General features: G+C 36.4%; 1 protein-coding gene across 1 annotated transcript; it reads left to right on the top strand.

The window, feature by feature from the left end:
• The first annotated feature begins 1,698 nt into the window (after nucleotides 1-1,698).
• On the top strand, nucleotides 1,699-23,977 carry LOC139145556 (BLOC-3 complex member HPS4-like). The gene is made up of 14 exons (XM_070716791.1): nucleotides 1,699-1,720; nucleotides 3,206-3,303; nucleotides 3,804-3,962; nucleotides 6,844-6,951; nucleotides 7,787-7,921; nucleotides 8,503-8,597; nucleotides 9,078-9,147; nucleotides 9,971-9,995; nucleotides 10,170-11,461; nucleotides 13,045-13,158; nucleotides 13,751-13,825; nucleotides 14,206-14,263; nucleotides 14,863-14,971; nucleotides 15,856-23,977. The coding sequence occupies exons 1-14, from the start codon at nucleotides 1,708-1,710 to the stop codon at nucleotides 16,028-16,030; spliced, it is 2,526 nt and encodes an 841-aa protein (XP_070572892.1). The 5' UTR covers nucleotides 1,699-1,707; the 3' UTR covers nucleotides 16,031-23,977.
• Nucleotides 23,978-24,747: the final 770 nt, after the last annotated feature.

Here is a 24,747-nt window from a genome sequence, read left to right as displayed (position 1 = left end):
TTATATTCAAGTTTCTGACAAAAGTGTGTAATTAAAGTAGGTGTTCCACTTTAAAAATGATATGTTCAAATTTGCACGAGCTTTGACCTGTGTTTTGGATTGAGGGTGAATGATAAATCAAATCAGTCAAAGCATACAGCACAAAATCAAATCAATCAAAGCATAGCCGTCATCAAAATATCCGTAAGTGTTCTGAAATTGGTAATTTTGCAATTGCACGTGAAAGCCACTGAAGTTGGCCTAAGCCTTTTGCCGATATATGTATTTTGCTTCCATAAGTGTATGTAAGATTGTGTGTGTACATATGTACGCTGGTAAATTTATTTGAAAACCTGGTTCACCTATTTATTGTCTTCCAAATGGTTCAAAAGCCTTCTTAACATATAAAAAGCATTCTTAACATATATCTTAATAACTTAACTTCAAAGGGACTGTTTTTAATATAAAAATATTTAGCACTGGAGGTAAAATCTCTTTAATTCAAGTGAATACCACGTTTAGTAAAGTTAGGCATGTAGGAAAAAACTTCCCTGTGCATCTTTTGAGGCCTTCTTTGCAACATTCTGTTTTACGAGTTCTGATATCAAGTATGAGTATTCGAAAGTTTTAGAATTAAAACTACCGACCTTTTATCAAAATCATGGAATATCATTAAACCTCACAGTGATGATGGAAGCTTTAAAATACCTTAACGTTGATGGAAAAACGTAGTTTCTTTTACTGCGCTGTAAGGATTCAAAAGACAAGTGTTTCTATAAAGCGTTGTGAACTAGTGATTTTATGTTGCCGGCAAGTATGGTAACTTGGCAAAATGAGCTGCAGTACGCTGTGGATTGAAGGAATACTTGGGAATTGGTTCATAAGGTTCAAATTTAAAGCTTTTCACTCGAAAACATTAAATCGAGTTTGTGTAAATAACATCAAATTGTATCAATGGAACAAACGATGCGATGCATCATGCCAATAGATTTTGTGTTAGACACCCTCATTTTGATTGTATTACCGTTAGAAAAATGTGGAAAGGCTAGTTGCAGAACGTAAGCTTATTATCAATGCTTCGTATCAACGAAATATTCTTATCACTTTACAAATTATTGTCAAAAAGAAAATTATATTTGTAACAAACAGAGTACTTTCCAAAGTGAAACTGAGGCAACTGAAGAAGTGGCAAAGTGCGATCTCTGATGGCCTGGTACTGCATAGAGAGCAATGACAACAGCTGCGAGCAGACAGCGTCTGATCACAGACATGGAGAAAGGTTTCTCCTTGTCTGCGGCCTCAGGCTGATTCAAGACTTCCGACATATTATGGTGTATCTCTATCAGGTCAGAAATAACGCATGCAGGAATATCAGGGTAAAGGACAGAAATCTACCTGACGGGAAGGTTACGGACGGATCTAATAAAGTAGTCATCCAAAGTCAAACTGACCCTAAATAGCTCAAACCATCTGAAGTACGAAATTGTTCTGGAAAACGACAACTTTTAGAGACACATACAAAATACTCGTGAAGATAAAATGATAATTGATATCTGCACTGTTACATCTTCCTGACAATTTCAGTAACCCTTCTTTACTGTTACCGATAAAATATCTTCAAACACAAAAAAGGTATGTAAAAGCGCTATCCGAATCATCATCGCCATTCACCTAAGATGACCTTTGAACCCCCGTCTAACCCTTCGTCATATGATCACAAGATGGCGGATGACGAAGACAGGTAGGCTTAAAGGTTATGTTGTTCCGTGTAAAAATGAACGTCATCCTCACAAATATGGCTAAATAGCATTGTACAATGCGTGAGTTTTAAGCAAGCTGTCTGGTAGAAATGCAAACCTCCGCTGTGTGCGTCAAATACGACAACAATATTTACCAGTGCGTAACGAGTCGCAAAACTTGTCAAGTCTCCACTCCACAGTGATTTATGTTCTATCACCCAGAGTGTATACTCAACAAACACTACCTTGTTCCAAGATGCTGGGAACTTGTCATTGCTTGTAGGGATGATCATACAGACTTTTAGTCGGTCTTGGTGTACAGTAAATTCTGCTTCCATCGTGTTTCCAGCTCGACAAATTTCAGCGCAGCATGACGTCTGTTCGATTGTCCATAAACAGAGGGACCGCCTCACTGTCTATGGTTAATCGGATATCGGAGTACCGTAAATACTGTTGCTTGATTAGCGGAGTTAGAGTAGCATATAATTGTTATTATTAAAGTGGTAGTATATTTTGACAGACAGTAGACATTGTCTGTGACCCTGACATCGTGTCAGTAATATACCAACAGACAGAAGCTACGATCGACGCTTGTAAGTTTACATGCAATAATCCATAGATAGAGACACAGGGACAGTTATCAACAATAGTCTTCCGCCCTACTGTCTATGGGCATGGCTCTTCCTACCTCCATGCTATGGGTAAGGTGGAGCCGCACATTGCCAACACAGTTTTTTCAAAGCTATATTTCTCATCAAAGTGGACTAGGAAACACCATACTATATATCTTCAAAAAGCAGAGAATCTAACCTTTAGTATGGTAGCAGTAGTTTACTCGAAGGATGAAGGAGTGTATGTTCAGGGTAAAAACCTCGATTTTGGTAATAATGGTAAAAATTAATAAGTCAAAAACTTAACACTATTTTCTGAAATGTAATATTTCTCTTGAAAGAAGAATATATATAGAAAAAAGCGACTATTTTGTTTTGTATATCTATCCTCATTCTAAAATGGCATGGGTTGAAAGACTGACACTCAAAAAAGTGATTAAAATCATTGTAAGCAAAATTAAAATGCCTCTTATTGAAAGTGTAAGAACTTTATCACCAAACAAAATCGTCATTTTGATATACAGCATTTAAAGAACATGATGTGAAAATTTCAGAAAATATGACCCAGCCAGAGTGGAGTTCAGTTCTTTGGAAATCTTGAAATTGGGAGAAAAGAAAAGCCAGAAAATTGGATGATTTGCATACATTTGCATAAATTAACACTTCTTTATCACAATTTACGACTGCTTGACATGCTAAAAGGTGAACCCAATCAATATTTTAATCTTTGGTTAACAAATTAATAAAAGTTTAATGAATATTTGCAAAAAAAGTGATTTTTTAGCAAAATACACTGTGTTTGGTGTAGAGTCCTCTAAAATGCTTTTTTAAAACTTTTACCAAATACTGATGATAATGATTTGGTTTGATTTGCAGCACGGACCATCAGCTCTTCTTTGTGTTTGACACGTCTTGCAATGCAGCGTGAGGAAGATGACTTGAAAGACGCCATTGTTTACCTCCATCCACCAGGGGTAAGTCTCATCTGCTATCCTCCAACATGGTGTCACATGGTAGTAATACAGAAATACACTGATTTGTAAAAACAAAATCCTGGTAGGATTACTGCCTAAACTGCATTCAAGGATTATCAACCACTGCTCAGCCTTGTTATCACGCAAATTATATAATTCAGTCGTAATTTCAATGTCAATGTCTGTGTTTTAAAAGTTTACAATATATCATTCATTTCTTCACATTCTTTTGCAAAATAAATTATACAGCATATTGTGTATATTGGTGAACATTATCAGATATTCAATTTCATTACAATATATTGTGTATTTGTTGTTCGCAAGGCAAGTAGAAATAATTTATTATTGGAATTGTAAAGTGTTTTTCGTCACTTTCTGTGTAGTATTTAAAACACCATCAATAGTGCCTATCTTGATTGTTGGAGAGATGCATACATCCCTTTTGTCATGACTGAAAATTTCTGATCCATTTGCTGTGATTTCCATTTTCATTTATTTAGTTACTGACAAATCCGGTGTTGTATGAACAGCAATGTAATCTCTGCGGTCAGCTGATTGGAATGATTCGATGCATACAGGACATAACCAAGTCGCCGCCCAAGAGTTTTAAACTGAAACGCATGAAATTTGCCGTGGAGTATGATGGCGTGTACACCGTGGTAAGCTGAGACATACTACTAGTAGACAAAAGGTGTTGGTTGTTGACCCTGAATACGCAAAATCACCGTTGCATATTGCTAACTTCAAATAGTGAAATATTGTAGCTCTTCTTGCTCAAAATAAATGTTTGGGTAATTTCCAGTACTTTTGTTCTGTATAGAGGGTACAGTTTCCCTGTTCTGCCCTCAAATCATATTGAAATGCCGAGTGTACAACTTACCAGCATAGTCTCGTATAATGTGTAATATCCAATGTGTTTGTTTACAACTGAATTTAGTCCAGGCAATTCATTTGTCAACAATAACATAGCATATTACACACAGTGCATTGTCATTACAAGGTAAATTACTCTGTATTAACCCTGGAATAATAAAAGAATCAACCGTAAAAATAATACAAATGTTATCAAAAGTTACTGCCATTGTCCTGTTCATTTTCGGAAACACTGTTTTGTTTTCGGGCTGGAACATTAGATGTTATGAGAGGGTGGTTAGATTGCAGACATGCAAAGACTTTACTCAGTTTAAAAATTCCAAACTCTTTCAGCTGACCCCATTCACCACCATGGTTTGGCCCAAACCCATTGTTATCGATGTTGATTATGGACCTGTTTACTTGGAATTGGGGATGAACAGGTCAAAAAACATGGCTGCAACAATTTTAGGAATATTTCCCCCACCAATTTTTTTTTCACATGTGATCTCCTCGTCCCAAGACCTTATAGTTGACCTCGTACATAGCTAATATGTGCACATTACAGACAACAGAAATAAACAATCTCCAAACCAAAATTGGGTGAAATTGTGTTGCATTTGCTCTGAAATTACATGGCAGTCTTTGTTTTGATGACTTTGTTTCATGAGAGTTTACTTTTTTGCAATAATATGAGGATATAATTGTTTAATAGAAGATGGGTTAAGATGAACAAAGTGACAGAAACTGCAGACTCTTGAACTGTAACAGCTCCTCATTGGCATTTGCAGTATGGCCCTTTCCTGACCTGATTTTTAGCTTAGTGTAGCCCCACTTAGCAACATGTATGACTTTTGACTGGCCAAGCCAGACTGTCTAGGGCTCGTCAGTGTTGATATGAGATTAACACTTTGAGTCCCTTTTTCCCGCCAAAATTTTAGCGCAACATTTTACCAATTTTTATGAATTTTTCTGTAATTATTTTGATAATTTTGAACCACATGGTTATCGCCCTTTATCGGCTGCAGTTTCTTATCAAAATTTTGGCAAAAATCTTAAAAAAATTGACTGGGATATATTTTTTAAAGGCGACAAAAATTGACTGTGGCGCTCAAAGGGTTAAGCTGTGCAGAAAACCAGGGACTTTGAGAGTCAATAGTGTTGCAAAATCTCACTTACATGTAACACAACTTGTTTGTGATGTCTGATATATGCAAAGACCTTGTTTATTTGCAAAGCACTCAAGCTTGATTTATTTCAGTATGTGTCATAATTTGGTTTCGGGATGTTGCAGGTATTTACAATCTTAGTTTTTAGCTCATATTTGGTATGTATATAAATACTAAAAAGAGCTTATATGGTGAGTCGGTAGCGTCTGTATGTCTGTATGTATGTATGTGTGTATGTATGTATGTGCGGATGTATGTCCATCACACGCAAAGGCTCCCATACAGCCAAAGCTACTATCTCAGTATTTGGTGTACAGGTAGATGCAGGGGTTGAGATGTGACGTTGTTCAAATGAATATGTCAGTGGAAAAAATATGCAAATGAGATAAGAGAAAGGGGAAATCCTGCAAATGTGCAGGAGTGATGGCATGCCAATGACTGAAACAGGCTACTCCACTGACTTTGAGTCATTTCCTGTCATTGTTTATGAACTGTTACATATTAACAGACCTGCTCAAACTAAGAGGGACTAGTTATGTTGAAACATTCTCTGCTATGTATGCTGCTAAAGTTGACCTCCAGTACCTAAAGTTTCAGACCTTATTTACTTTTGTCATTCTTCTTTTTCTGGTTTAAATATTTCTTGTTGTTTTTTGGTTGTACTGTGCAGAAATCATTGTCATAACATCAACGCAGAATTTTCCTGCACTGAACAGATAGAAACAAGACCTATTGTTGATCTTTGGTACCCATACTGGTATGTACCAATTCTGATCAAATGTGAGCGACACCGTATAATTGTGGTATTTTTAAGTAGGGGATAAAAAGTTCTCTGAATGCTCATTCTAGGAAACCAGGAATAAATATACCTCATCTGATAGCACAGGGAACAGATGAAAGGACCCTGGGGTGGGGAGGAGGGTTTTTTTGTGCAACAGTTTACCTTATTTGATTTTATTAATTTCGACTGTGATATTTCAAATAAAGAGTTCAACTCCACTCCGTCTGACTGCTTTATATATTACCGACAAGTCCTTATCTCCTCTCCAACTTGTGTATACACCACTGTAATTGCTTATTTTAATGCGTGTGGGACGGCTGTGGTGTTGACTCAATCACTTAATCCGCTGATACAGGCAGCGGATCAGCAAGTTGGCAATGTTTTCGGAGCAATTACAGTGGTGTATACACAAGTTGGAGAGGAGATAAGGACTTGTCGGTAATATATAAAGCTGTCAGACGGTGTGGAGTTGAACTCTTTATTTGAAATATCACAGTCAAAATTAATAAAATCAAATAAGGTAAACCGTTGCACAAAAAACCCTCCCTCCCCACCCCAGAGGACTGATTTCTTTCCCCTATGCTGATAGCAGAATAAACTGAATATACGACAGCACTCCAGACTAAATAGCTGTCAGTGGTATTATTTTGTAATATACAGGGATGGATATATTTCTTGTTGGACATTCCATCAGTCAAACATTCCATCACCATTTCATTTTGGTATCTTGTTTTGCAGGCGCTGGCGGGGAAACTAAGCGAACCGGATACAGTGTTGGCCAACAGAATGAAACGGCTGATTTCCATATTTACATTTTATCATGGGTCCATTGAAAAAGTTTTGCAGGTTTGTGCTGATATTCATCTGTATATGTCTTATCATTCGTGGTAATTTTCTCCGAAACTTTTGATCAATTTTCATCTGTTCAGAAAAGAGCGACTAGAGATGTGGAACACTAAAAACTGTAACTGTAATTGTAATCTGACGTGTTGTTATCCAGGTATTATTTCAGCATACGATGATGCATTGTAAATCATCGTAATTGACACTAGGTACATTTCATGTATCCTTTTCTCTTTGGAGAGTGCATAAACAGAAGCTCTTGATGTTTGTGTGCAAGTGAGAGACAGAGGATATTATAACATGTTTTGCTCATGCTGTGTGCAAAAACAGTGACCCTAGCAAGTTAAACATATCTCACTAGGTTTCCCATGACCCCTTGTACATTTAATAGTGGGCATGTGGTTAGAATGCACTGTGTGTGCCCAAACCTCTATACAATTTCTAAATAGTCGGGTCGCGAAAGGTTTATAGTAAAAATAAGGCTTTGCAAGGCCTTTTGCTTGTTATGAGGCCATTGTGTTCAAAAGCACACATTCATGTTGACAAAAGGACAATTTAATAGCCGGATGTACCGGTAAATGGTTCTACTCTAGAAATCTGCAATATGTTCAACAGACTCAATACGCCCAAAAGATCACATGATGGCGGTATAAATAAACCCATGTGTGCAAGCGTGTAATGGAAACACGTATTTCCATGCGCATTTGTGCATGTGGGTTTGTTAGTACATCTGAATCCCAGGTTTAACCTATTGTTTCATACACACTTCAAAAACAAGACTCACTGAATGATTTTAACTTGGACCAAACTCTTATTTTTCTCTGATTTCCACATGAAGGCTGAAGGCAATGACAGGAAATCATTCCTTGCCCAGATGGCAAGAATTTGGGAATGTTATATTCCGTATGTTTATCACTATGGTAACTTAATGGCAGCTGTGTTCAATCCATTGGCAAGAGTCAAGTTTCCCAAGGTCAGTGATTTCATCCCGTAAAATACTCGGAAGCAGCTATGTCCGATATCACATACAAGGCAGCCTTTGACATATTTCCTTGTCACTTGTTATGTAAAATATTGCATCATGGTTTAACGATAATGCAGGGAATAAGTGTAATACTAACAGTCAGAGACATGGAGTGATCATCTTTGAGTAAGAAGACTATTATCAATATTGTTTCGTTATTTGTTGACTAATCTGTCAAATAACTGCACCTGTGTTGATATATTTAGGGAGTGTTCTTGTTGATTTTTATGTTGGTCATCAAATGTCATTCTCACTGTGACACTGAAGACTAGTGAATTCTGGGAAATCCATAAATGAAACGATTCGCAGATTTCTGGTCCACAGAAAAGAATTATGTCAGATGTATTTATTTATTTATTTATTTATTTATTTATTTATTTATTTATTTGAAAATACTATGGGATCGAGTCCCATTTACAGGTTCCTTAAAGAGCTCAAAAGAATATTCTAAAGAAAACATTCTGTCATGGTGAACAAAATACTTGCCCTTCAAAATACTTGACCATTAATATCTGTGATCTTTCCTGTAGGGACATCCGTCTTTGTTTTTGAAAACGTCTCATATGTTGCAATATTGTCAGAGTCATCACGGTGTTATGGCTGGCTGTCTTATTTACAAAGATAGGTAAGCTATGCGCTTTTACCATATTGAAGTTTACGTTCTTCATTTGTTCCGTCTATAGGTGCATCACCATGCCATTGTTTCTGCAGTTCACAGAAACATAATTCCATTATTGTTTTTACACAGTTAGGTCGCTGTGAAATTTTACTTATCTTTCCCAATACTTTTGAAAATAACCAAATTAATTAGCAGCATCTTGCTCAACATCTGAAGGAAAGTTATTACAAACTTGTTAATTTCACTGAGGAGTGTTTGAACTCGGGGCCTTGTCTGTGTGACCAACAATTTAAAAAACCATTTTATGTTATCCATAGGCATTGATAGCGTATTGCTAATTGTCTGTGATATTTACATACATGTAAGTTGACTTTTATACTTGAATTCCAGTGTTCTTTGGAGTGTACGAGAAACAACACACGTGAAGCTTGTTTTTATTTGAATTGGATTATGGATATAAACAATCTCTGTCTATATCTCTTATAGTGTCTTGTACAGCCAGCTGTCAACGGATCTACTATGCAAGCTATTACTGCTCAGACCAAACCAAAGCAATGTGAGTATAGTATACTCTCTGGTTATTTGTATTAAGCTGATTCTTGTAAATCACTTATTTTCCATACAACCCGACAGATCTTAACCTGCTTGAGTGTAAGCTAGATCTAGAATCTTACTGGTTTTTTGCTGGCTGTTCAAACTCGAAAATGCTGTTCTAACAGCTTGTACTTTAATCCTGCCAGACAGTATCACTTCCCCTTCTGCCGAGTTAGTAGAAAGCAGTATTGACTGAAATGTATACAGAATTTTGCCTCCTTTGTATGGTATGTTGTTGCAGGTTTGGTCACAAAAAATCTTATTTATGGTATCTAGGTTCTAAGGAGCCTTCAAATATTCAAGTGCCTGTTAAAATGCAATGTATGGGACCTGTAATGCCTCGCTGGTTTTAAACACAGGGACATATGATCTTAGCAGGATAAGGGTTAAAGTGAAAAATCTTTCCCCTCAGATCTGGCCTTTAAAATTTGAAACTTTGGAAACGTTTTGATAATCTTTAATGAACGTATGAGGGTGCTGGAGTGTCCTTGTACTGAAATCGCATTACAGTATTTGGTTGTAAATTTATCAGCAACGCTTTACAACATTCATTTATAACATTCATAAATTCTGATTGTCAGGAACAGATAACGTAGTATCATAGACAGTAGAAGTTAGACTGTCTATGTTAATATTAAACTGTAGTAGCTGTAGACTCAAAGATTCAGCCAAGTGCAGGCTCTCTGGCTCTCTGGCACCCCACGACCTCCAACCCTAAAATATAGTTAGACTGTATGGTAATATTTTGTCATCTAATATTTTGTTCACTCTATTTTTCTTCATAGCACCCATCCAATGCAGTCAATACAGGTAAACCATGAATATTTATTGATAGAATTTATCCTTCAGTAAGACCGAACACTTCCATTAAGGTAACCGTTAAAATCTTGCATATTGGTATCATCTGATTGGTTGTTTGCGGTGATTTTTTACACTGAGTAATGAGTGCTTATTAATTTCTTTCTGTTTTTTCATGAAACTCAGATTTCCACGTGCCAGTCGGCGTTCGAATACTTTCAGTGTATTTAACAAATCAGGAATATAGGAAGTTAAATCAAAGAAGAGTACCCAAACATAGGAAGCCAGTCTACGCCATGATGACACCGACGATTAGGAGGTCACCTGAGGTCTCACTGCTTGACTCTGCCAGGAGATACCAAGGTGATTCACCCAATGTGTCGTTTCATCTGTCAGGGAGCAGTCCGGACATTTCGGCCATGTCGGACTTTGAATCAGACTTATCATCCAAGTACGTCAGGTGGTCGTCTGAGAGCAGCGAAAGTTTGCCCAGGAAAGACCCCGACCTTGTCAAAGTTGCTGTGGAGAGCGCCCCCAAGAGGGATGAACCGGAGCGGAGTACGACCAAGGAGGTTGTCTCGGAAATTGTAAATCAGGACTCGAGGAAGCCGGACAGGCGTGCGCAGCAGAATGATTTCAGTGTTGAAAAGTTAACTCACTTGATCAAAACTATATCAGGGAACTGTCTGGAGGACCTTGCAAAACAAGATATGTCAACGAAGAAGAGCGATGTTGAACAAGAACCAGTGGATGAGATCAAAGAGGAGCAAGAACCTTGTGATGGAACTGATGAGAATAAAGTGATGAAGAAGTCTGAGTTGCACTCATCAAGGAAGAGTCCCAACGGGTTAAAGTTACCATACAGGGAGTATGAGATCATCGAGGAAAACGAAGGATTGCCTTTTGCTAAATACGAATCACAGAATTCACTTGATGATGTTTTCGACGACTCTAAAAATGAAATCAGTGAACATGTCAATAGTCAAAGTAAAGAGTTGACTTTGACACCAGTTACGCCTGTTGCCAATGGTGGGGGTGATCGTTTCACAGTGAACAAAATTGAGTCACTAAGTGCCAATGCAAATCTACACACTGTCAATGCCGATGGAGACACTGGCAGTGTGTCATTATCAAATGAATATCATAGTCCTCGCACACAGGACATTGAACAGGAAAATCTGTCAGCCAATAGGACAGGAGACGGTGAGACAGTTCTGCCAGACAGGAATCCTACAAAGTTTGAAAGAGTCTTTAAACAAGATGAAACATCAAGTCTCAGTGAACCGGAAGTTACCGAGGGACACCGCACTGGAGACTTCAGTCCACGAAATGTAGAAAGACAACAAACTTTTGAATCTGATTCAGGAAGTAATCAACATCTGGTGTCAGAAATTGGAGAGGACAGTGATTCTTTTCGCCATTCTGGATTTGATAGTTTTCATGACAGTTTGCAAACTATAGACGACATGGATGAGGAGGTATGGAATAAATTGTATTCTTTGGTGTCATTCGAAGTGAAGTTAGTGAATGAGAAAACCATCCACAAATCTGCACTTTCATGTGATTGTCAGTCTCCACACAGAGATTGAAGCATGATGTGGCAGCAGTGTGGTGTGGATAATTCTAACCAAGCTAGAGGTTGACCGCACCCCCACCAATCTCTGCTGCAGGCAAATTTAAATATTCCAAACTGGGACATCTTTCAGTCCTGTACGCGCCCCCAACTGTCACAATAAACGTGGTGGACATCTCAGATTTTGATAGGAGCTATTCAGCTAGAGATCGCACTTTCTGTACTTTGGTAAAAATAATACATTATACACTAGTAAAAATAACATATAATCTGCTAAAACTTTGACAATTGCATCTGCAATCTGACAGCCATTGGGACATGTAACCTAGTGTAAGGTGTTCATGGAGTCAAGGATTGATATTGAAACTGGCGTATTTTTCATTTATCTAATTTTTTTTTGTTCAAAGTATTATATATAAAAAGACAAAATGTATAATTTTGAAAACACGCAATACCCAAAAAGTGGGTGTAAATGTCACCTGTTACAGAGATTAGTGTGGCTACTGCTGAGACTCCCTAGCTATGTTATAATTATCCCTGCCACACTACAATCTCTGTACGGAGATTGGTGATTTGTATTATAGAGAAATCACTGCTTTCTTTGGCTACATTCAGCTCTGCCACAGGCACATGGAGTGTCTATTGTGGTATGTGCAGAAAAAAATTGAAGGTATGACATGGCTTTTGCCTTCTGGATGGTGAATCTCATACAGTATGTTAACGGTTGAATAAAAAGTCTTGTGTTGGTAGCTGTATACCGCTTGTGTTTAATAATGCCTAAGTTTGAAATTTGCTACCTGGGTTTTCATCACAACATTGGCTCAAAACCGTTTCGGCACAGCTTTTGCGTTCAAACATATGTAAGAACAGCGTGTTGTGCATGAATAAGAGTAAAAAATGGAACTAAATTACAATTAGCATGTGTCATGCTTTTACGCTAGGTATTTAGCTATCGATGGATGTTGGCTATTTAGCTAGAAGCAATTAATTCTGTCAAATTGTATTGGCTTTACAGGCCCAGAGGACAAAACTGTGTGATACCTTCTCTCTTTTTACGTTACTGTTCACTGAATACTCAAGACACCTATGAGCTCTGCCATCTAAGAAAATCTTTACAAATTCAATCTTTTCTTTCCTTGTTTGAAAAAGTTCCACTTTCATACTTCCGTATTGTCTGGGTCTGTTCAGAATGTGTTTAGACTCCCTGCTGAGTGGTTCAAGGAGGGGAGGTAGTGTATGTGAGATATACATGTATGAGACTGCCAGTTTTCATAAACAAAATAAAATCCAATTAAAATATTTTCAAGATGAAAGATATGTGATATCCTGGTACGTGATTGAAAAGGTTTAGTTCAGGATAATGCATTCTTGTTTTAACTCTCACTACCCAATAAACTGACAGGTTTGAGATCAAGGTCACCTGGATTCTATACTAGAAAGTACAAAATGTCGATATCAACAACTGGTATTTCTTTTTGAACTCCACAGAATGATAATATCTTGAAGGATGTAAGTCTCTATGTTCAAGGCCATTCTAACATAGTTTTGTTGTTACTACTGGAGAAGAAATCTTCCAAGGATGAGAGAATAATTCACTCCTTGGTGAGTCATCCTGCGTCTTCTTTCTAGTTTGAAATTAATTATGTGACATCATGCTGTATGTTTATTATGAAGTTCAAGTTTACGCAACTAATACTCTATATTACAGTAAAGATAAATGAGAGGGGCCAACATACTGTATCAAATAATTTTAACCAAAATACTACAACTTTGCTGATTGAAAATTACAGTGTTGTATTATAATTTGTTCAAACAGAAACCACTACGGTGAATTATTTGTTTGATTTCTTTGCTATGTCTCGTATCATGTTATATGTGCAATCCACCGTTGTGTAACAGATTGTGGAACATAGATACTTTATTTCAGAAGCATTCATACGTCCTGTCATGCTTTAAAGTGGAAAGTAAATACAACAGAGAAATGTGAAAAATTAGAATACCAGAACATTTATTTTTAGTTGACATATGCCATTTCTCACGAAGTAAGCAATTTATTTGCATGTTATCATTGGAAGTATAGACATAGGTCCACTGGTCAAAATATTGTCCACAAAAAAAAAAAATGAATAATTGATTTCACAAAGCTATAGAATTTTTGCATTAACATTTATCATGATTTTCAAATTTTCTTCAGTGGAAATCTGTTCTGCAACAGCTTGGCGAGGTAGAAATCAGTATACAACATGCCTTGGGTAAAGACACTAGTTTGGTAAGAGCATTTTCCATCCATTAATCTACAAATCATTTAACAAATGATATGTCCACATACTTGAAACAAAAAAATCACACATTTACGAAGTTCTTTCAATGTTTCCTTTATCTTAGTGTAATTAATGCAATATCTCTTGATTTGGTACATACATACATTTTACAACCCTATAGTTGAGAGAAAATTGAGTTGCGCCCAGCAAAATTTTTATTTCCGGCCATAAGTCTGACAGTGCTGCGTATAAAGTGCAGTTTTTACCTTTCAGGCAAAATAGTTAATGCTGTGTTTCCAGCTTTCAGGTAACTGTGTCATACTTTGTGTTGAAAATGATTTTCTCAAATTTACAATTCAGTATTTTGCACTTTGTTTGTCCTTTTCAGAACCCTTCAACAAATTACAACTATCTAGTTTACGACGATGATGAAAAATCGTTGACTGGTGAGTATATGACCTTTTTCTGTCCATGTTGAAGGACAACTATTTGACTGTCCTTAAATCTCAAATTATGATTTGTTGAGTCTTGATTTGTGTCACGTTTTGTCTGAAATTGACCAGACAAACAGCCGGGCTCAACCAAAGTGAAAAGAAATTGTCCATTAGAAACTGACATGACATTGAGAACTTTTCTTTGCTCATTGTGTGTACAGATTGCTGTCAATTATACATTGCATATGTTTAATTAGATGGATATCATTCCTGCCATTTTATAATTTTTTGGGAATTTTAAGATTGGTCAGAAAATAATCCCCATTTACATAAAAAACTTACTGACCGTAGACAGCTCAAAGATGGTTTTTACAGTGTGTGTTTACTCAAGACATGACTTATTACGGCTATAAATACATGTAGATATGACTTACAAGTACTACCAATTCATTTATAACATAAACGCTTGAGCGACGTGAACTTTCATGTCTACACAAGTCAGCTGTAGAAAGCTTGTCATATTATCAAGATAAATGTGAACACTTAGACAGTAGGTGTAACATGGTAAACTTTGGATTCTTTTCCCCTCTGTAACCTTTGACCTCTTTCAGGCAATCTGCTCCAACCAGTGGTGCCTACAGAGCATGCTCTGTGTGATGTTGCCAGACTGATGCATCATGAATTTGAACAATCCGAGTTGTTGACTGATATGACTGTGAGGTAGGTTTTCACCGCAGGCTAGCGTTTTTTCTCCGTTTTGTTCTTTCTGTTTAATTCCATTCCCGTCCACTTCTTTTACTTCACTGCCATCATGGCTGAGGTGCTACAACAAATTGTTTTCCGTTTTCTAACTAGAATGGTCAACTCAGGGTCTGAGTTGTAAACTGGTAGGGTTAACTCAGCAACCTCGTTGACCTTTTATTGAACAATAGCGTGATCTATAGTGACCTGATGACCTAAGGTCACTGTGTTGAAACAGTGATAAAAGGGAGAAAGAGTAGTCATGCCTCAGTGACCAGAATATCAAATAGAGACACAAGTCTGGGATCTGGTCTGCCCAGAGATGACTCATGGTGTTGTGCCATGGAGCAAAGCACTTCTCATTGCTTCATTGTTACCCAATGGGTATGGGTTTCTCATCCTTTGATAGGGCAGCTGCTATTGGATGATGGATAGAATGCATGAATGAATTAACAAACAAACAAATGAATGAATAAATGAATGAATGAACAAACAGTGAGCGAAGAAACAAATAAACAGGGACATAAATAATAGAGAAATCAACCAATGAACGATGGATAAGTGAGCTGATCATACCTCACTGGCATGAACCTACATACCATACTCTCCCACTGTCTGAAGTAATGAACTGGTCCTTGTATACAGGGATCGAGTAGTGTAAGGGTGAAGATTCTTCATTTCACAAATACGATATTACTCTGAATGATAGATTCTTTTGTTTTCATCACAGAAAACCTATTTAATTAATTTAAGTCTCTTCAAGTTACAGTTGTCATAGACTCACTTAGCATATATAGACTGCTACTGCATATCCACTTTTCTGGGGTAAATTGAAAAATTTCTCATCTCATTCTTCCATCCAGGAGCTTCTCTACTGTGGTGTATGGCAGACACACCTTGTCCCGTGAGACGTACTTCCAGCCCAAGGGAGTAATCGGACCAAATCTTGGCGCTCCGTCATGCAAAGATGGAGCCATTTTGCTGGAGTCAAGTGCCAATAGTAGACTTGCCTCAGACAACGATGTAATCCTATTGTAAGTTCCACAAATAAAGAGTACAATTTGATATGAACTGAGGGGTTTTCTACTAACTATTCCACTGTTAACTCTAGCCTTGACCATACGGAGCCCCTAGGTTACTGGTGATTGGTGAAAAATACACTCTTGTCAACCAATCTTCACTGTGGCCCTTTGAGCTCTGAGAGCCATGATTCCTTCCTTGAGAGCAACTGAACTCTCTATGTTGGAATGTTTGTGAAAAAATTAAGACTGACTGTCATACAGTTTTCATGGTTGTTTCTAAAGCACTTGAATATCAATCAGTACAGAGGGCGAATGTGATGGGTACCGATAATTTTATACATTATAGTCCCGTATTTGGGCTGTAATGATTTTATTACATGCCTCTATTACATAATTTTCAATGTAAGTTTTTTGGCTTATTTTCAAATGACAATCATATGATATGATTTCCATGGTAGATAAAAATCCTTTAAAAAACAACAATTTTCGTCATTGTATGGCACATTGATATATTTGAACCATTGTTTTATGGTTTATAGATATTTTTTCATAATTTCAGAAAATTTCCAGGCCTTATTTTCTATGCAAAACATGTAATTTGATCATTTTTAAATTCTGAAGTTTTCAGTTTGAAAACAGTTTTGGATTGCCTTCAGTGAAACGATAACTGGCCAGCTGCAATATCAACAAGTTCCATTGAAAACCTATAGGATGTCTCATGTTTGATACATGAGGCATGTAATACTTAAGCTTTTGGAAGATCAAATGAACCCAAAAAATGCAAATATCAAAACAGATGAAATCAAAATAATCAGTTGTTTCTCTACAAATTCTTCTCTGTGATGTTTGGGTCACAGTGTATTGAATCAGTGAAATCATTGGAATATTTTGCCAAAATATGACAAGATAGATGAAAGTTTAGTGGAATACCTATAGTTAAGGCCAGTACCGATCTTTTTTGATGATTTTGAGAAAATTAATGTCTTTTTTGAAAGCCACTCATTGCAAAATACTGAGCCTATCTTTGTGGTGACAGTTGATGTTATCAAGTTTGTAACTCATATGAAAACAAAAAGTATGTCAACAATATTTCAAATCACAAAATTTGTTTTCTTGTAAAATGAAATGCAGTATTGGACGTAATCATTTTTCTCAATAATAATATTTATAAAGGATTGTTGTTTTTAGCTCCCATAGCCATATGTATATATGGCAATGGAAGCTATTCTTATAGGCTAGGAAAATGTCTGTATGTATGTATGTCTGTATATCTGTATGTCTGTATGTCTGTATGTCTGTATGTCTGTCCGTCAACATCAAAAACTCCAAAACCGCTGCACATTTCATCTTGATATTTGGTGTGTACATGGATGATGGGCTGTAGATGAGATTTTGTTCAAATGAAGTTGTCATTGCCAAAAATATGCAAATTAGTGCCAAAAAAGGCGTTTTTGGTAAAAAATCTCCTTCTTCATAACCGCTGGTCAGACAGCTTTGATATTTGGTATACAGGTCCCTAGCGATAACCCAACTTGGATTTGTTCAAATTGTGATGAAATATGCAAATCTGTATTTTAAGGAATTTTTTTGTCATTTTTGGTCAAAAATTTATTTCATCAAAACCGCTTGTCTGACAGCTTTGATATTTGGTATACAGGTCCCTAGGGATAGCCCAACTTTGATTTGTTCAAATTGTGATGAAATAAGCAAATCTGTATTTTTAAGGAATTTTTTTGTCATTTTGGTCAAAAATTTTTTCATCAAAACCGCTCGTCTGACAGCTTTGATATTTAGTATACAGGTCCCTAGGGATAGCCAACTTGGATTTATTCAAATTGTAATGAAATAAGCCAATCTGTATTTTTAAGGATTTTTTTTTGTCATTTTTGGTCAAAAATTTATTTCATCAAAACCGCTCGTCTGACAGCTTTGATATTTGGTATACAGGTCCCTAGGGATAGCCCAACTTGGATTGTTCAAATTATGATGAAATAAGCAAATCTGTATTTTTAAGGAATTTTTTTGTCATTTTTGGTCAAAAATTTATTTCATCAAAACCGCTCGTCTGACAGCTTTGATATTTGGTATACAGGTTCCTACAGATAAACTAAATATGATATACAGAATATATGATGAAATCTGCAATTTTGTATTTTTGGTGCAATTTTTGCCATTTTTGGTCAAAAAATGTGTTCTCAAAAACTACTTGTCTGATGCCTTTGATATTTGGTATACAGGTTCCTGGGGGTTCTCTTAGTGTGATATAGTGAAATTTGATGAAATCTTCAATTTTGTATTTTTTGGTCAGTTTTTGCCGTTTTTGGTCAAAATATTTGTTTCTCAAAAGTTACTCATGTGATAGCTTTGATATTTGGTATACATTTTTATACATAATTATGATGAAATCATCAATTTTGTATTTTTGCAGCTAATTTTGCCATTTTAGGTCAGGCCATCCTGAAATGAGCTATCAAAGATCTCAACCTTCTTCATCAATACATATGTCACAAAATGTTGCTCTCTTCATAACACAGCAGAGCTCTGTCGACCATTGGGTCGTTTGTTAGCTCCCATAGCCATATGTATATATGTTTACAAGTTTACATTTTATTGAAAATCTCAATAGCCACTGAGCAGATTAGATGAAAAATTAGCATGTAAGTACTTTGGGCTGACCTGAAATGATTGTGCACATCTTGGGTCAGTATCTTGGACTTGCTATTTTTCATGAATTTTTTTGTAATTTTCTCCCATTTTTGGTCAAAAATCTTCTTCTCTGAAACCACAAGTCTGATTGATTTGAAACTTGGTATGGAAGTGCATAGGAGTGACCTTTCTCAAATCTGGGCAAATCGTGGTGAAATTTGCATATTTGCATTTTTTGGCTATTTTTTTCATTTTTGATCAAAAATTTTTTTTAACTCTGAAACCACACGTCCGATTGAGTTGAAACTTAGTGTAGAGGTTTTTACGGGTGACGTCAGTAAGATTTGATCAAATTCTGGTGAAATTTGTATAATTTTATTTTATTTGGGGAATTGTTTCTATTTGTGATCCAAAAAAATCTTTTAGCTTGATATTAGCTTGTTTTGATAACTATATGGGAGCGACCAGTGACATTGTCACTATTTTTTGATATGTGTAAGTGCAATATGTACATAATTGAGGTTCATCCATAAGAAGTGAGTGTTTTTATACATGTGACCTTTGAACCTTGGAAAGTTTTGATTTCTTACTCGTATACTGGACAGCTACAGAAAATGCTAATAGAAGGGTTAAGATAGGGAGAAAGCACACTTAGTGTGTTGCAAATATAAATACAAGCCATCCGTTTAGTGGTCTGCTATGTCTATAATGGTAGTTAATATTGAAATACTTGGTATTTATCAACTGTAGAAGACTGCACATACATTTATCCTGAGAAAATGGCTGCCACAGTATCTTTCAAATTTTCACGCAAATTTCTCCGTCTGTCACTTCATTTACAAGATAAAGTTCACATTCAAGGCAGTGTATCCTGTAACTCTTTGAAGTTGTCCCTTGCTGTGTACTTGTCAATGTATGATTTTCTTATCAAGCAGACAATGGAGCAAACAAGATCATTTTTTGTCTGTTTTCCGTTTTGAAATTTCCTGAAATATGTCTGATTGAGGTTTGTATCACTACATCGAAAATCCCAATTTTTTTTCACGTGTCACATCGAGGTGAAACCAGCGTCCACCATTGAAGTGTTAGGTTTGTTTTAAGAGGACAGAAGTCTGCCAAAACACAAGATGAAGAATCAAACAAAATTATTGGAAAATATATCATTAGGGAAAGACTGCATTAACTGGAATGGTACCTGAAACCCCGGGTCCTTGCCTGACCAACTTGGGTGACAAACAGAAGACTTTTAATCCCCAAGGTGTTACATGTAATGTTCCATTTTAGGGGGGTTTACACGTGTGAGTTAAGTCCGGAGTTGACACCGGAATAAATTTAAACCTGTGTCAATTGGACGTGTGAACAGACAACACCGAACTAACAAAGAACTAAATTAATTCGGTGTCGGAGGGCTGGTCCAGGTTCAGTGCTCCGTACTAAACAATGGCCTATTTACACGTGTGACCAGAACACCGAACTAAACGCCGAACTAAATCCTGTCTTCGGGCTTGTGGTCATTACCACAATGGACGGTGTTCAAGTAAGCTCTCACGATCGCGGCCACAATTGGCTGCAGGAAGAGATCAGGCTACTAATGTCAATCTGGAGAGACGAAAATGTCATCCGTATGATGGACGGCACGTCGAGGGATCGGCAAGTGTATGAAGTCGTCGCTGCCAAGGCCAGGGAGAAGGGACTCGAGAGGACAGTGGAACAATGCCACCACAAAATCAAACGGTTGCGAGCTCAGTTCAAGTCTGTGTCCGACAACAACCGTCGTAGCGGCAGAGATAGAAAAACGATGCCATTTTACGATGAGTTGTAGGTAGTAAAGGGAAAGCAACTGGTAGTAAAGGGAAAGCAACTTCACACATCGTTTATATTTAGGTTGTATGCGTTTTGTGTATGATATTGTGTATAATATAAGTGTATATCATGTTTAACTGTTTTATGTAAAATGTTGCTTGGCCATGGCGAGACGTACCCATAATCTACGTGTCCTGTGTTAATCCGCACTTGAGCGGAGAGACTACTGCTACGTTTCGAAAACATAGTTTTCTTCATCAGTCGCTTAAAATTCATTTTTGATTGGTGAGACGTGTTGAATGGTTGATTGTTTTTTATTTTATAATATGTTGTTCCACGTACGTTTGGTAGGGAAGCTAGAATGTCTACTGTTTGGTCTTGTTGTGTTTGTGTAGGTTAGTGTGAACCTGAGTTTGAGCTATTGTAGTTTTTGTTAAGTCTGGCGCTTATAAGTGTGTCGCCTATATTTTTGTTCCTTCTAAATGCGATTATTGGTTGGTTTTGGAACAGTTTTTTAGTGTTTCGTCTTTTTCAAGTTCACTCCAGTTTTCTGTCAGGGCTTGCTTGGTTTTTGTCGTTTCGATGTACGGGCTATACGTTGTTATAAAGAGTACTGTATTGTTGACGGCGTTATTTCTTTTGCTTGACCCGAACTAAATTTATACCTTGTGTATGACGTGTAAACGTGAGATCGCTTAGATCGCTGATAAGGAATATTTACAGAGCGACTAATCAGATTCCCTCAGGTTTAAAAAAATCCACGTGTAAACCCACCTTTATACCTTTATCTTATCCAGCTGGTGCAATTATAGGAACGATGGACTCACTCAAGATAATCTATTTGCAAATGTTGACATAGAGATTAATCCCCTGATTAAACTAAGTAGGGAAGTGGTGTATTCCAAAGTTAATGGAGCCTTCCCATAATGGGGAGCTATGAGCTTACAGATCACTCACTTTGAATTTATTGTTTACATGTTTCTCAATAATTTTGTTCTGTTTCTAAAACAGGATTTCTAGTTCTACTCCCAAAACTTTGTTGGAATACCAAGAGGTTCACCTTTCAAACACAGTATGTGTGTGAAACAGCCAATGGTATGATTGACAACTGAACTCTAAACTTGATTTGAAAACAACAACCTTGGTTGTTACACACCATGTGTAATGTTACTGAGGTTTATACTTTTTTATTGCAACATACTTTTTGGAGATGAACAAGAAAATGTGCTTGTTTTCTACAACCAAAATATAGAAAATACTATTAAAGGTTACTGCCTTTGTCCCTTAAGCAGATCACCATTGGAGATTTTGACAATGAACCTTCCTGAAGATGAACTCTGTTATAGTGGAAGGAACAACCACATTATTTAATTTCTGTTGGTGTAAATATTTTGAATGAATTGTTGAACATCGTAGATGTATACTATTTAAAAACAGTAATAATCCTAAATTATATTTACTGTAGAGAATTTAGCCTGGGAATGTGTACAAAAGCATGATGTATATACAGCAGAGCTGTCACAAGTGTTTGAATTATATATTTGCATGTAGACCTGTTATCCAATAGGTGGGGGTGTTTCTGTCCATATGTGTAATGTTAGCACCTTGATTTGATGCCAAGGGTATTTTAATTTGTATGTTTTCTGACTGTGCAAAGCTCTGGAAATTTTATTTACAACTGGAATTTTTTCAAAGTAGTAGCAATTCACAAGTGCATTTAGTTGGCCATGATGCAATGTTTTCATTACTTTTGTTTATCAAAGCCATAGATTTTTTAAAGTTTGTCTTTCAGTCAAAATTTGCCACCAGTTCCTGTTTTGGTAAATGTAATGGACTGCCCAGTGTAAACCCATACCTGTGTTAGGAGAATTGTTCACTGTCAGATTGACATCAATGGTCCTAGACACCAGTTTCATATCCTTGATCTGATTTGGGTTTGGAACGTGAGCTGCTGACTTCACCGGTTGGAAGCATGGAAAACGCTCTTTCATCCCCTTTCAGAAGTATTAACATTGCTTCCTGCTATTTCAAACATCCTGTTAAATTTCAGACATTTCCTCATACCATAGTGGCAAAATTCTGCATTCAGTATTTCAGCAGTGAGTAAACTGTTGCTCAGAGTAGTGAAAATATGTCTATAGTTTTCTGACTAAATGACAAGGGAATTCTAATGCATTTGTAAGATAGAGAATGTAACTAGGATTATAAAATTGCCCACAGGACCACTCGACCTAACCCTTTCACCAACATGGTTTGGCCCAAATCTATTGTTATCCATGGTGAGAGTGGACCTATTTATGTGGAATTGGGGGTGAACGGGTTAAAGGACTGAATTGATTTACTGAACCCTGTATTTATTAATAAAAATGTACTCTGATGTTAACATTATGTGGAGTATGAAAGTTTCCAGTTTGTCTCAAATATTTCATGCTGTTGCCATTTTTTTTTTAATTTTTATGCTAGAATGTACACCCCTTGTACCCAGTTCTCATGCTTCAAAGAATCACCTTTTTATTTTGATTTAAAACATCACACATGTATTATTTCTGGCTCTTGGAATTGAATATTGTAATATCAAAATTGTTCATATAGCCAATACACTAAGTGTGTATTGCTTTTTGCTCTTTTATGTAACCATGTGTATTTTCTCATTATTTCACAATTACATAAATCCAATTCATGCGGGCATATATTTATCAAATCAATGTAGACATAAGAATATGGAAATTTACGTTGTGATCAGATCATTTTATAATGAAAATTTTTCATAGGTTTTGTTAAATTGTGGACACCTTGTTTTTCATTTATTTTGAAAAAATTTGGCAGCTATACAAGGAACAGGGACTTTCATATCAGAAAGTATTCTTATTCTTTACCAGTGACTTTTTATGAAAAATTAGTAATTTTCAAGTCCTAAATGAATTAAAAATTGGAAAATAGTGGATTAATGTAAACTCAAAAGATGTCACTAGCAGTGCATCATTAGGATGAATGGAATGAAATTCTTAATCCCAAAACGGCAGTGTGAGGGCGCTCTGCAGGGTACTCAGAATTTGGTAATTTCATGTTTTTTGTCTGTTCTCAGACTGTTTGCTTTGTGCCAACCTTATGCATGAAGGATTGTCAGTGTTTATGCTTGTAACGATGAATTTTACAATGCATCCCACAAACTGTCCACTGATACCAACTTAGTAGTATGCTGTCACTGCTACAAAAAAGACAGATTTTGAAAAATTTGGCCCTATCTGGGTTGAAATTCTTATTCTAGTGTGAAATTTTATTAGTTCTATGCATTTACACAGATGCAACACTTTGCAAGCAAATGAATAACTAGTTCCCCTTTAGAATTTTACACGGGACAAATGCCATACTCAATATAGCCGTATACAGAATATTTAATAATGTACTGAACCAGAATGTGTTCAAATCCTCTCCTGCCGTCATTGAGAATTTTAAATTTGTATTTTTAATTTACCACTAGCATGAAGAAAATAAATTTTCATTTCTTACCTATCATCTTATGTTTTGAAACTTTTTTCATCCAGCGCTGTGTTGGGACAAGGTGATTGGTTAACATATCAGTGTAATTCAAGCTTTTCATTCAAGACATTTAAGTTGCCCAAACCAGTTTATCAAATCAAAGTTTGAAAAAATGGTAATTTCTTTTAACACATGCAATGATTTCAGTCAACAAGAATACTTCAATACATCTATAAACTTGCTGCACTGATATCGCGAACAATGATTGAATGTGAACATGAAATTTGATAAATCCCAAAGATGTGGATGCAGAACTAATACAGTGTTCAGGCCAGTTATGGCTATGACAATTATTGTAGTAAGGGGAGAACCATTTGATTTCTGGGGGGGGGGGGTATGGAGGATTTTTAGAAAAAAAATTGTCACCAGGTGAAATAGAAGGGAAAAAAATTATCCTGTAATGGCTTGAGAAAAAATTTTTTTATGACAGACAGAAGTGAAAAAAAAATTGTCACAATGAAATGAGCAACATTTAGAAACCTTATTCTCATGTATTCTTTGCCGGCATGCCGCCATTGGCGGCGCAAATGTTTTTACCACAAGCAATTCTTATGTTTTTTTCCAGCACTTATGATATAAGCATGCACTACTTAGGTCTATGTTACACCTCAGTGTGCTCATTGTTTTCCTTTCTGATCAAATATTCAAATAGAAATGTTTCAGGGACGACATTTTCATGAATTACGCAGGAAGATAATGTGAGCTTCAAAATTTTGTGGAGGAGTGCAACATGCTGCACCCTAC

Source organism: Ptychodera flava, chromosome 12 (assembly GCF_041260155.1).
Source record: "Ptychodera flava strain L36383 chromosome 12, AS_Pfla_20210202, whole genome shotgun sequence".
Lineage (NCBI taxonomy): Eukaryota > Metazoa > Hemichordata > Enteropneusta > Ptychoderidae > Ptychodera > Ptychodera flava.
Note: the sequence above shows the minus strand (reverse complement) of the source record. Positions and strands in the feature narration are given on the sequence as shown.

Bases quoted from the DNA above. Each gene is read 5' to 3' on its own strand.
- LOC139145556 (XM_070716791.1), top strand. The intron at 8,598-9,077 runs GTAAGCTATGCG...TATCTCTTATAG, and splicing joins TGTCTTATTTACAAAGATAG to TGTCTTGTACAGCCAGCTGT. The intron at 9,996-10,169 runs GTAAACCATGAA...CATGAAACTCAG, and splicing joins ATCCAATGCAGTCAATACAG to ATTTCCACGTGCCAGTCGGC.